General features: G+C 41.8%; 1 protein-coding gene across 2 annotated transcripts; it reads right to left on the bottom strand.

Moving 5' to 3' along the window:
• Positions 1-4,083: 4,083 nt before the first annotated feature.
• On the bottom strand, positions 4,084-7,761 carry SMIM15 (small integral membrane protein 15). Of its 2 annotated transcripts, none has more exons than XM_055137962.1 (3): positions 7,671-7,761; positions 6,752-6,879; positions 4,084-5,685 (listed from the first exon to the last, which is right to left on the bottom strand). In XM_055137962.1, the coding sequence occupies exon 3, from the start codon at positions 5,671-5,673 to the stop codon at positions 5,449-5,451; it is 225 nt and encodes a 74-aa protein (XP_054993937.1). In that variant the 5' UTR covers positions 5,674-5,685; positions 6,752-6,879; positions 7,671-7,761; the 3' UTR covers positions 4,084-5,448. The 2 variants fall into 2 exon arrangements, with proteins under 2 accessions (XP_054993937.1, XP_054993944.1); XM_055137969.1 differs by having other exon boundaries at positions 7,736-7,760.
• Between the last annotated feature and the right edge of the window lie 5,908 nt (positions 7,762-13,669).

Below are 13,669 nucleotides of genomic sequence, written 5' to 3' on the forward strand. Positions count from 1 at the left end.
TAACCCCTGTGCATCGCCGAGTATGACCCAAAAAGCAAAAAAAGAATGTGTTCAGTTTTTCCCTCCTTGGATTGTTCTCTGCAGAAGTAACACGTAACTGTAAATGCTCATTACATTTAAGTGAACATCCTTATATTCACTTCAGAACCACCTCAATAGAAATTATATGGGTAGTGAACTCCTAAACAATCAAATATAAAAGAAAAATGAGAATATTTCTATTTCTGGAGAGACAGTAAGATTTTAAAGCACTAATCAAAAACATAACCTTAGTTAAAATATGTGGAGGCCAAAAAATATATAGATGAATGAAACTACTGACCTTGTTCCTCTGTTCAGTGTTCCACCACATTACATCTCAGTAAGACTTTTTTGAGATGACTTTCTGCACTGCTAGGTGTTACGTCTTTTCCCTTTATGTAGGAATCTAACCTAGGGCTTCACAAATGCAAGGCAGTTTCTTGAATGCCAGCTTACATTCCTGGTCCTAGAGTTAAATGTCTTTTTTTTTTTTTTTTTTGTAGAGGCACACCCAGAAGTGCTCAGGGCTTACTCCTGACTCTGCACTCAGGGATCATTTCTAGCCATGCTTGGAGACCATCTGGCATTCCAGAAAACCCTGGTTCAAGTGCCTTACCAACTATACCATCTCTCTGGCCCCTCCAGAGTTAAAAGTCTTACATAAAAAAGTTGGCCTAATTGATTGCCCTTCTAAACAATCTTATATTAAGCTTTCAGGCTAGACATGTGCAAGTAAAATTCACTGTATCACTGTCATCCCGTTGTTCATCGATTTACTCGAGCGGGTGCCAGTAACATCTCCATTCATCCTAGGCCTCGAGATTTTAGCAGTCTCTCCTAACTCGTCTTTCCCAACAATTGGAGGCTCTTTCAAGATCAGCGGAATGAGACCTGTTACTGTATTTGGCATATCGAATACACCACGGGGAGCTTGCCAGGCTCTTTTGTGCGGGAGGGATACTCTCTGTAGCTTGCCGGGCTCTCCGAGAGCAAAGTAGAATTAAAGTATTAAAATATTAAATTGCCCACCATATTTATATTTTAGGCAATTACCTTTTTCCTACTTCCCCTTCTTCTGATGTGGTTGTTGTGCTCACCAGAGAACCCACATCACACCTGCCCTGGTGCTCAGCAGGGTTCGGACTCCTTTAATTATAGTGCTCACGTGCGTGCTTGCAGGGATGCTTGCCCTGATTATGGCACTTGTGCGTCTTTTCTGGTGCAGAGCTAAACAAGCATCACAAAGTTTCAGTGTTTCCACACACCAGGCTATGGCACAACAGGAGTCACTTACAGCACAGGGGGGCTTCACAGACAGCAGAGTTGACAGAATTGCCAGGTGGCCTTAGGCAAGTTCAGAGCTCAGGAACACATGCCTTACTTCTGTATGACCCCAGGTTTGATCCCCAATACCATATAATCCTCCTACTATGAGGTGCAGGAAGGCGGCCAGCACCAGTGCATTCCCCAGATAGCCAGCTATTATTGGGAGATTTCCCCCCAAAATCAACAAACAAAAATACTGGAAACAACATCCTGTATGTTAAAACTTTCCCATTCTTACTTTTACTAACAGATAATTTGGCTGTTATTTAATTTCACCTCAAACTAATACCATTATATTGTTTGGGGTTTGTTTTTCTTTTGCCATAGCAGCAGTGCTCAGGCCTTACTTCTAGCTCTGTTCTTAGGGATCATTCCTGGCAGGCATGGGGGAACCATATGTGTTGCTGGGGATTGAACCCAGGTATGCTGCATGCAAAACAAGTGCCTTTCCTGCTGTACTGTCCAGCTCCTGTATTTTTAAAGTCATATCTTATTCATCATACTATTGAAAATGTAATCTGAACTTTAGACTTTCTCAAACTGTTGTGGAGAGATTAAAAAAACTCCCATGAAATCATTCAAGGATAAATCCAAAGTTGTAACTTGTTTCCCATGAAATCATTCAAGGATAAATCCAAAGTTGTACCTTGTTTCCCAGACTTTTGGTATATGAACATGGGGTCCCTTTTTATATGCATGAGAAATAATTTGTCCTCATGTATTCTAGATAGTAAATTGGGGTGACCCTCTAAGCAGCTGCAAACATAAAAGCATCATCCCTAGGTAAGACTCAAACCTCTAACTTAAAGCCAGACAAGGTCAACACTATTGCTTTGCCACTCTTCTCCATATTTAAAAAAAGAAAAGAAAAAAGAGGAACTGGTGAAAAGTTGTTCATTTATCTCAATACCAGTTTCCAGCTCATAGCTTCCCAAACTTATTTCCAAAGTATATACTGTAATTTCAAGAAACAATAAAAAAAAAAATCACCTTGCATATCCAATGCAATAATCAGGCTGAAGTTTAAGCAAAAGGACATCATGGATGAAAATATTAACCAATACTTTTTGGGTGCTGGGGACTGAACTCAGAGCTTCAAAAATGCAAAACTAAGGCTCTAACACTGAGCACTTAGACGTCTCTGGTCACCACAAGTTTTCTTCAGTAAATCATTACAGTAAGTCTTTCCCTTCCACCAAAAAAAAGTCTCTGAAAGTAATGGATGTATTAGTCCTCAGAAATTCAAAAACATAATAGACTTTTGTTGGGGAGAGGCGGTTTTGGGGTCACACCCAACAGTGCTCAAAGGACCATGTGGTGTTGGATGGAATCTAAAGCCCCCACCAGCAAAACATGTGCTTGAGCTCTTCAAGCTGTCTCCCCAAACCAACAGCAACTTTCAAGTATCCTTGATAATAGTACACAGGATATATATATATATATATATATATATATATATATATATATATATATAAACAGTACTATTTGTTACCATGGAGAAATACTGATTTTTCTGAAGAACCCCAAACCTCACTATCATTTCTAATTTATAGTCCCTCTCCCACTTTAGAAAAACAAGTATTCTAATTTTTGATCACTTATGTATAAAAAGGGCCCATAAATATTGAGAAAAGCTGGATATGGCTTATATTGAATACAATATAGGCTTGTGTTAAGACTTTAATAGAAATTGCAGAAAAAGTTCTTAAAGAAAACCTTTCAATTATCACAGTGAAAACTACTTTAGTAATAACTGAGAATTAAGAAGATTCCCTGTTGCTTCATAATTTTTACATCTAAAATGTGACCATAAGCGATATATACTTATATTCCTTTAATGAACCACATATTTGCATTAACTCAAGCACATTTTAGATGTATCTTAACCTACTTTAACTTGCTCTGCAGACCTGTAGGCCAGTAGTTTCTTTAAATATGCTTTCCCCCTTGTCATTGTGATTTCTGGCAAGTCATAAGATTTGGTTATAGTGATAAACATATTTTTAGGTTTTAATTTCAATACTCTGGAGCGTTAGCACAGCGGGTAGGGCGTCTGCCTTGCATGCGGCCGACCCGGGTTCGATTCCTCCATCCCTCTCGGAGAGCCCAGCAAGCTACTGAGAGTATTCCGCCCGCACAGCAGAGCCTGGCAAGCTACCCATGGCGTATTTGATATGCCAAAAACAGTAACAAGTCTCACAATGGAGGCGTTATTGGTGCCCGCTCAAGCAAATCAATGAACAATGGGATGACAGTGCTGACAGTGCAGTGACAGTGCTAATTTCAATCTTATAGAAATCACATAGTAGGGCTGGAGAGATAGTACAATGGGTAGGGCACTTGCCTTTGAGGTTCAATCCCCAGCATCCAATATGGTACCCTGAGTGCTGCCACAAGTAATTCCCTAGTACAGAACCAGGAGAAAGCCCTGATCATTGTTGGGTGTGGCCCCAAAACAAACAAAACCAAGTATCTTAGATCACCTGAATAACATAAATAAACAATCTTTCTGGAACAGGCAAGTAGGAACTGAATCCTAAAATAATAGTAAAAGTTGTTCAAATCAGTCTATAGACATTTTCGGAGCTTCTCAGGTTCTTACATTTGAGAAACATGCACTCAACTTCTGTAAGATTAGCTTAAAAATCAAACTCATAATCCTCTGAAAGTCTTAACTCATAGAATGTAACTTAAGTTATGGATATTTATTCTCACCAAAAAAAAAACTCAAACTCCTTATATTTTAAAAAAAAGTATCAAATTTATTTATAGTTTCATTTTAAAATTAAAACTGTTTAACTTTTGTGATTTAAAATTCATTATAAGAACTGAAGACATTAATAAACCATTAAATATTGACATGAAAAATTAGACCATGCATATATAAAAAACATGTTTAATAGCAAAAAGTTATATTGCTTAACTGAAGGATATATCCTTTAGCTCTTTATTCTTTGACATAATTTAGCTTTTCACCAAGTATTGGTTTGCACAGTAAAATATTCTCAACTTTGCCACTTATGAATTAATGATTTAACTGTTATTCTTTAAGCATTCTTTAAAATAAATGTAAATTTTAAAAATATACACTCCATGAACCTATTTGATAAAAAAGAATCAAGGGCATCACAACTACATGAGATATATCAATAAATGACATAAAAAACAAGAGGTACTATGCAATCAGCAAATTACCCAATAATCTTTTAAGACATTTTAAATTATTACTAGCACAGGTCGGAATAAACTGGCTCCAAGGTAATACAAGGTTTGGTTGGCATCTTTCCTGAAAGCTCTGTTTTTAAAAATTTTTCTGACGTTAGGGGATTTAACCTAGGACCTCACACATGCAAATCAAGAGCTCTACCACTGAGGTACATCCCAAACCCTTTCCTGAAAGCTTTAGTTCATAATATTACTCTACCCAACAAAGTCATCTCTAAGAAAATGGCAGTGCTGTTAAGTACAAAAATTATTATATCCAGTAGGTGGTATTCTATATGGTCAAGATAATAAGAAAATTCTTTATAAAATTAGATTTAAAATACTTTTTCATGTCTGATAATTACTAGTATCTCAAAGAAAAATGCAAAAAAAAATAGAAGTACTCAATGATTAATATTTACTTTGTGAAAGCCAGAGATTATTCTATTCGAAGAAATAAACATGATAAAGATATAATAACCTGTCTATTTTTAGATATAGCATACTTTCACCTCAGACCTGCTCTGATTTTTCACGAGTTTCCTTTGTCCAGAACAGGAACCCATTTAAAGCCGTTCTTTGAATATTGTTCATAATCTAAAGTCATTTTTATCAGCTAGATGTCTTCATGTCAGTACAGAAGCTACAAGATGGCGGATGACTAGGCAATTATGAAGAAACTGTAGGCATAATAAATGCATATTTACAATGACTTCTACAGGAAGCCTAGAAATTGCTACAGACAGGAGGTCAGAACACGATGATCTTCCATATGCTCAGACTTCACTTACTATATAATAGTGTCATAAAATCCAGGGAAGAAGCATCAGTAGGTCCTTCCAAAGCTGCATAATTTTCCAAGTGATTTTCCTCTGGCTGTAGAATCAGTTTATTCCTTCAGTCTTTTTTCAGTCTTTTAGCTTTTGCAATATTTTCTTGCCGTTTTTGTTTCTTTTTCTGCTCCTTTTCCTTAGCCTCAATCATTTTGGCCAATTTCCAAGACAATACTGCACTTGCTAAAAACAATGGAGTAAGGGCCAAAATAACTGTTGTAAGAAAGCCATAAGGATCCTTTGCAGCCCATTCCACGACATACTCAGCCCAAGCCTTGATATCAAACATCTTTGTAGCAGTCTTAAGAAAGAGAGAGGGGAGAGAGATGAGGCAAATGATGGTCGTTAATCAAATTTTGAAAAAGTTACAACATACAATCAATTAACTAAAATTTCCATTATCACTCGCAAGTTGGTTTTCTTAAAAAAATAAATAGTCCAAAAAAAAATAATTAGTACATTTTACAAGAACTAGTAGTATGCCCAGTTAAAAAAATAATTCAAGCACAAGAATCAAAAATTATTAGTGCTGGAGAGAAAGTATAGGGGTTAAGTCACACACATGTTACATATGACCAGTTCCAATATATGGTCCCCCAAGCATAGCAGGCAGCCATGGAGGCCCAGGTAATTCCCAGCACCACAGGGCCCTAACAGCACCACACCCTCAGGACAACCAGATTGTGGGAAAGTACCCTCCCCACCCCAAAACCTTCTCCAAGGGCAAGATGGGACTTCCAAAGTAAAAGTGAAACTTAAAAAGTAAAAAGATATGGGTAACCTGTCATAAGGACTATGCATGAGGTCCGTGCATTTTCACATGCTTCCTATCCTTGAAAAAACTTTATTTAGCAGCACTTATAAAAAATCTTGAATTTTATGTACTCATTCCAAGAAACAATAGTATCCATTCATAATTTTAGATACTAATTAAAAAGCCCTAGTCGTCAAATTGAGTGAGTGAAAGAATAAGCCACATAAACACATGAAAAGCTTAGAGGTGATGGGGGAGGGGAAGGTAAGGGTGCTTTGATTTATGCACAAATATAGCAAAGAGCTATATTCAAAACATGACATTCAATACTTTATGCCCGTTTCAGCCTTGAGGAGCTCTCCTTGAAGGCACTAATAAATGAAAATAAATTCGAACCCATGAAAAAAATAGCCCGAACAGGTGCCATGCATTTTGTTCCATTTGGAGTTGGGGAGGGAGGGCCACCTGGCATATTGAGCATGGGGTGTGCCTCGACACGACATTTTCTATTTTGTCCCAGAGGCTCTTCAACCCTTCCTGTTTAAGTCAACTTCTATTCAAAGTGCAGAATGAGAACACTGGGAGAGGAAGCGGGTCACAGCCGGGGATCTACCTTAATTAAGCTCGGTGATCTCTAACCGTCCTGGATGACTCGAGGGAGCCTGTCACAACCTCGGTCGCCTGTGGATCCGCTGTCCTCTTCTGGAGCTCTACCAATCACTTCTGAGAGGCGCCCAGATCCTGGTGGGTGAGGTGGAAAGCAGAGAAGAGACCAGTTCCAACTGACAACTCTCACCGTTTTGTAATACAACAGCAAACGGCAACTTAGCACATTCTAGACAGACGGCTTGTAAATGATCTCTAAGATAATGTGTTATGTGGGACAGGACAACGTGATCTACTTCTTCCTCGGTTGGACAAACAGTATGACTAAAAACACCTGGGGAGGGACCGGCGGGGGGGTTGTTTTTTTAAATCCTGTATTTTATTAAGTTGTTTACTTCAATGAACATGGGGCCTTCACTTTCCCTGACACACTTACTAGCTCAACGGTGTTGGCGCGTATCCTTAGAGAGCTTCAGCATCAAGAAAATGAATAAAAAGTGGTTTCTCTGCTTGTGTGCTTCAGGGCGACCCCCAGCCCCCGTACTCTCCTCCCACATCCTCCGGGGTCCCTTTTTAAATCGTCCCCTCTCTCCAGAAGCCTCAGAATAACTCGTCTAAGCAGCGTGCAGGCCCGCCCACCGCCCGTCACCTGGGGAGGAAACAGTCGCAGCTGCACCCCCCCCCCCCCGGTGTTCCCGGCGTCTCCCAACGGAACCGAGGGGTCCGGGCTCTGTCGCCCGCGCGCGCGTGCGGCGAGCCGGGGGGGAGGCGGCGAGCACCGGCCGGCGGGCTCGTCAGCCCGGGCGCCGGGCAGAGTCTCCCGCTCCCCTCAGGGCGCCGGCGGGGCCCGGTCTCCGCGCTCTCCCGCCCCCCGCGCGCCCCGCCGCGCCCCTCGCCCTCGCACGTCCGTGGCCGTGTCCCCGCACCTGGCGCCGCCGGCCCCGCGCGGCCCGAGCCCGTCCCCCGCCGCCGCGGCCGGACCCCGACTCACCACCGGCCGGAAGCAGGAAGGCGGAAGCGGCGGCTGGCCCGCCCCGCCCACCGTGCGGCCCGGCGCGCGGCCGGCGCGAGGAAGACGGAGGGTCAGTTTCCGGCGGCGCCCGGGCGGCGCGGGGCCGGGGGCCGTCGCGGCGGGGCCGTGGGCGCGGGGGCGGCAGGTGAGGCCTCGGGCGCCCCAGACGCCGCGGCCAGACAGCCCCCAGACTCTGCCGGGGACCCTCTGTTAGGGTCTGGGGGCGCGAACCGCCCCAGCGGCGGGCAGCAAGAGTAGCTGTGAGGGTCACTCGACGGCTCGGCGAATTGCAGCCAGTTCACGCCGGTGCGCACCCTGGCCCGGCCCCCCCACACCCCCGTCACCGTCTACCTGGACAGGAGTTCGGGTCTCCCGGTTCTGGCGACCTCGGACCCGCCACCGACCCTCGTTCCCACGGGGAGGGACTTGCAGCCGGGCCGAGGCGACGGTGGGAGGGTGGGTGGGGGAGGGGTGCTTTGGGCTTTCATCGAAGAACTCTGCCTTTCCCCGAGAGTTGGAGGGCCCGGCCCCGAGTAACCCTGAGCAACGCTTCGATGGTCTGGGCGGAGAGATGCCACGCAGGCTCCTGTTCCCTCACTGCACACGCATAAAGAACTGCCAAGTTCTGTTTTCTCATCAACGGAAACGGGGAGATGCGCGCGGGTTGGGTGGGCGACCCGGTGTTGTGGTGGTTCTCGCCGTACCGCGCTGTTTTACTCCTTTGCGCGTGTTGCAAGACCTCTTGGCTGCCGGGTGCCAGGGAAAAGCAGGTTTTTAATTCTTGAAAGACTATAGCATGTTCTCTTGAGCAAGCCGTGACATGCATAGCCCGTTTAGGTATAACAACAGTAACTATTATTTACCAGGGAACAGGCTTTTGGCAGATAATCTAATGATCTCAAATACTGTTCGTTGGGCATATGTTAATGTTTGTATGTTGTATTAGCAGCAGTTGTTTTCTTACTCATTCTTGTTTGAAAACTTGGATGATGGATTAGACGCTTGTGCTGCTTGGACCTCGCGTGTACCTGTAGTAGCCAGAAAAAAACGACTTAAGTCGCTGGATGGTGTGCAATGGAGATAACCGTTGTTTTTGTTTTTGTTTTGTTTTTGGGTTTTTTTTTTTTTTTTGTCACCTTGCCCAAATAGTACCTCCAAAGAAGGGTCAGTTTGTTTATTTTTGGGTAGTGGGGGTGTGCTGCACGGTGGAACCCAGATCTCATGCATAAAGAGATATATCTTGGGCTGGAGCAATAGCACAGTGGGTAGGGAGTGTTTGCCTTGCACACAGCCAACCCAGGTTCGATTCCCAGCATTCCATATGGTCCCCTAAGCACTCCCAGGAGTAGTTCCTGAGTGCAGAGCCAGAAGTGACCCTGTGCATCGCCAGGTGTGACCCAAAGAGCAAAAAAAAAAAAAATACCAAAAACCATCTTCATGCATGAGATCTAACATCTTTAATCCTGAGGCTTCTGTGTGTTTTAAAAGTGGGAAGATGGTTTTCACAGTTACTACCTCCCCAGTAATTGGCTCTGCTGCACCCCGTTAGACGGGTTGAAGTTTTAGGTTGAAGGAATGACACAAAGGAAGCAGTGCACTGCAGAACATGCCTAGTTTCAGTTCCTGAGCAGGGGGCAAGTGGAGCCTGCCCTGCTGAAACCTGCATTGCCTTCAGGAAGTGACAGTGGGGTTAGGTACGGTGCACTGCCATTGTGAGTGTAAAGTTTTGAGTTTGTGAGTTGAAATTCATACTTCTTGTTTCTGCTCTTCTCTGTTCTCTAAATCAGTTTTCTTGTCTCTGTGTGGAAAGGACTGGAGCGATAGCACAGCGAGTAAGGCTTTTGCCTTGCGCGTGGCTGACCTGGATTTGATTCCTCCATCCCTCTCGGAGAGCCCAGCAAGCTACTGAGAGTATCCCGCTGGCAAATATGCTAAAAACAGTAACAAGAAGTCTCACAATGGAGATGTTACTGGTGCCCGCTCGAGCAAATCAATGAACAATGGGACAACAGTGCTACAGTGCTACTACTGTGAAATACAGATGTATGAAAAGCATACTAGGTGATCACTGGCCTTCTTTTTTGCTTTAAAATTGTCCTCAGATTGAATTTAGCCTTTTATTTATTTATTTATTTATTTATTTATTTATTTATTTTGCTTTTTGGGTCACACCCAGCAATGCACAGGGGTCACTCCTGGCTCTGCACTCAGGAATTACCTCTGGCGGTGCTCAGGGGACCATATGGGATGCTGGGAATTGAACCCGGGTCAGCCGCGTGGAAGGCAAATGCCCTACCCACTGTGCTATCGCTCCAGCCCCTAGCCTTTTCCTTTTATTGTTAACTAATGTATCTTAATCAGCAACAGAGTAAAGAATTTAGTGGATAGCAAATTTGAGGGGAGAGGGGTTGGGTTTGGGCCATACCTAGTGGTGCTTAGGGTTTACATCTTGTTCTATCTCAGGAATCATTTCCGCAGTGTTTAGGCGACCATATGCAGCAGCATACTGGTGCATTTGCAAGGGCCTTAACCCCTGTGCTAATCTCTGTCCCCAGATAATGGAATTTTTAAAGGTCTTATTTGTTTGAAAAGAGCCTTAATTGGATTTTACTCTTTCAACTGCCTTTCAGGCTTGAAGCTAGAAGTAGCCTCTAAGCACCTCTGGTTGCCCCAAAACCAAAGGAAAAAAAAGAAAATATTATTCATACAATTTTAACTAAGTTAACTATATGTAGATAAAGAGGGTCTCTGTAATGTACTGCCAACCCCATTAGCTCTAATAGAATTATTTAGGAAAACAAAGCCTTACAAAATTCTAAGTTTAGAAAAGTCTAGTCTTTATCATCTGTTTACTTGTCTTTTTCTTTTAAATGTACGAAATTAATTTCACAGACTTGTCAAATTGTGAATGAGTAAAATATGAATAAGATTTTATTCTAATTAAACATGACTGATCTTTGAAAACTTTTGTACCTGTTCAATATTTTGTGCATATTTCTCAGCAATAACTATTTAGTTTATTTGTATGGAGTTGGTTTCTTCCCTTAGTTTTATTTTGTGAATTTTTTTCCTTGTATTGACGCATAATGCAAAAAATAAATTTCTTAATGGACACATTTGTGTGATTGTTTACTGCAGTTAAATGAAGGACTAAGTGCTTCACATTCATTAGGACTAAACTTGAAACGAAACGGTCTGGATAGTGTTCTTATACCCATTTTACAGATATGGAACTAGAGACTTAGAAAGTACAGAGTAGGATCACAAACACTTCTGGCCAAATTCCTTTTCTTTGGATAACCAAAGCCTTAATGCTCGTTTCATGGAATAAAAGTATTTTTTTAAATTCTGTAACTTAATTAACTGATAGTCATAACTAAAATCACCCCATACTTCAAAGTTGCCTGTTGCCCAGGTGGGGGCAGCATGTCTCAAAGAGCTTGTGAGGTGCGAAGGTTTCCCCAATTTGTTCCTTCATCACACATTCATAATTTGTCCATTAACCTCGAAATTCTCTGGTGGGCAGTTTCATTACTGCTACATCACCATCTAGTGACTCACCCCATCTTCCATCCTCCCTTCAGCCTCAAATTCTGATTTGGTTATATTTTGCCAATTTATTTCAACCTGTTTTTCCTGCACAAATTATTTTTTAGAAAATTCACTTAGGCTTCTCCAGTAACAGAGGAATTTGTAGTAGTATTGTTTTCATCCTTTGTTATTCATCAAATTTGTTTTGGCAGAAATACAACCTCAACTAATTAGCTAATATTATTGTGACTTTTTTTTTTTTGCTTTTTGGGTCACACCCAGCAGCGCACAGGGGTTACTCCTGGCTCTGCACTCAGGAATTACTCCTGGCAGTGCTGGGGGACCATATGGGATGCTGGGAATCAAACCTGAGTCGGCCGCGTGCAAGGCAAATGCCCTACCTGCTGTGCTATCGCTCCAGCCCCTTATTGTGACTTTTTAAAAATAGAAGACATGCTTCTTAAAGTTATGGGATATACTGATCAAGGAGGTACTGAAAAGCTTTAAAAAGTTAGAATCAGGGCATCCTGAGGAAGAGCAGAGTAGCTTAGAATGCCTGCCTTGCAAATGACTGGTCACAAGTTCAAGGCTGGAGTCCCCATATGTGCTGAGCACAGTCCTGGTATGTGTGCTTCCTCAGTCCTGCAGCTCTGCTGTCTCCGATCCCTGGCACTGCAGGAAGACTTCTGGCCACACTACACAGGATAAGCACAACTAAACAGATGAGCCCATGCCACAGTCAGAAAGCGCAGCCCAAAACTGAAGAGAAGTAAACATAAAATGAAGTGCAGTCTCAGTGACCACTGCAGCCATAACTTGTGCACCTCACTTCAAGGAGTACAAACCATGGTGAGCGCCACAACCAGGATGCGGGATATGCAACCCACAGCAAGCAACACAGCCTATGGTGAGCGTAATCAATCCCCAGTCTTTGCAGCAACTGATAGACAACCAGAGTGGAGAGGGACTTTTTTTTAAAGTTAGAATCAGCCTTCAGAATAACAAGAATCAGGAAAATGCTGTACAAGGTTATATAATTCAGAAGGAATACATAAACATATAGCAGAATAACTAGTCAAACCTACATGTGCCCAAAATAGCTTGGAACATTACTTTCATGTCTTTGCAGTGCTACTGCTTTTCAGAATCATGTGCTACTTGTTCATAAAACCCCTTTCTACCACATCACCTTTTTTTCCACGGTTCTTACCACACACATCTTATTTTGCTGCCTTTTGTCTTTTCATAGAATATAAGGTATGAGAGATCAGTTACCCCAATGTAGAGATTATTACTTTGCAATCAATTATAATTGATTCCAAAATAATGAATTGCTGTTTGAAAGAATCATGAAATTTAACTCTGAGCATTTTTGATGTTGACATTAAAATATCAAACTTGTAAAATGTTTTGAAAGTAATAAGGCATGCACTAGTGAAAAGAGGCCTAAAGATAAGTAAATAAGGTACTTTGGGAAAGGCGTAATTGTGGTTATCTTAAGTGGGGGAAAAAAACCTAGTTACTTAATGATTTCCAACTATGTACAATGAACAGCATGATTCATCATCTTCATTGATAAGATAAAAGAAATTAGTCCTGGACTGTAGGTGCTAAGATTTAAGATAAGAGCAAGCTAGACTAGAGATCTAAATAAAGATCTTTGAAAATGGGGTAAGAGTGTAGATGAAGACTAGATGACCTCCCTAGATATGTTCTAGCTTTCAGGTTCCCAGTACAGAGTGCAGGATAGTAGATGGTTCTCGCTCCTTGATTATTTCTTGCTGTGTATCACTTTTTCTATACATTTTCAAATCATTTCAGTATGTTTGAACACATTGAATACAGTTGATTATATATTGCTGCTTTGGATAGTTTATAGAATTTTGATCATATAATAATCAAAGTTGTATACTTTCTTTTCTCTGTTTTTGTTGTTGGCTGTAGTCCAAAGTCATGAGACTGAACTTTCTTGCTGAATCTAGAGACTCCAATATTAGTCCTGTTGTGAACTGATATGTAATCCTTATCAAGTCACCTTTTATTTCTATGCAGGAAGATCCTGTATGAATAAAAACAGGTGGTTTTTTTTTCCATAGGAAGGTAACCCATGTATAAAAACCCTGTAGTGTAAAAGCTGGGTGTGTTGCAAAAGCAGCCTCAACTTATACCACATTTACTTAAGCAAGTTACTCAGAGCAACCATATTAAACTTTGTAAACATTTTTGCTAAATATTGTCAAGGACATTATTCTTTGTGTCATACACTGCCTTTTATATAAAGTCAATTCTAGAAAAAGTTTTATAATCCACCTCTTTTAGGGGGGAGGGTCACACCTGGTGATGCACAGGGGTTACTCCTGGCTCTGCACTCAGGAATTACCC

This window comes from Sorex araneus, chromosome 1 (assembly GCF_027595985.1).
Source record: "Sorex araneus isolate mSorAra2 chromosome 1, mSorAra2.pri, whole genome shotgun sequence".
NCBI classification, from domain to species: Eukaryota; Metazoa; Chordata; class Mammalia; order Eulipotyphla; family Soricidae; genus Sorex; species Sorex araneus.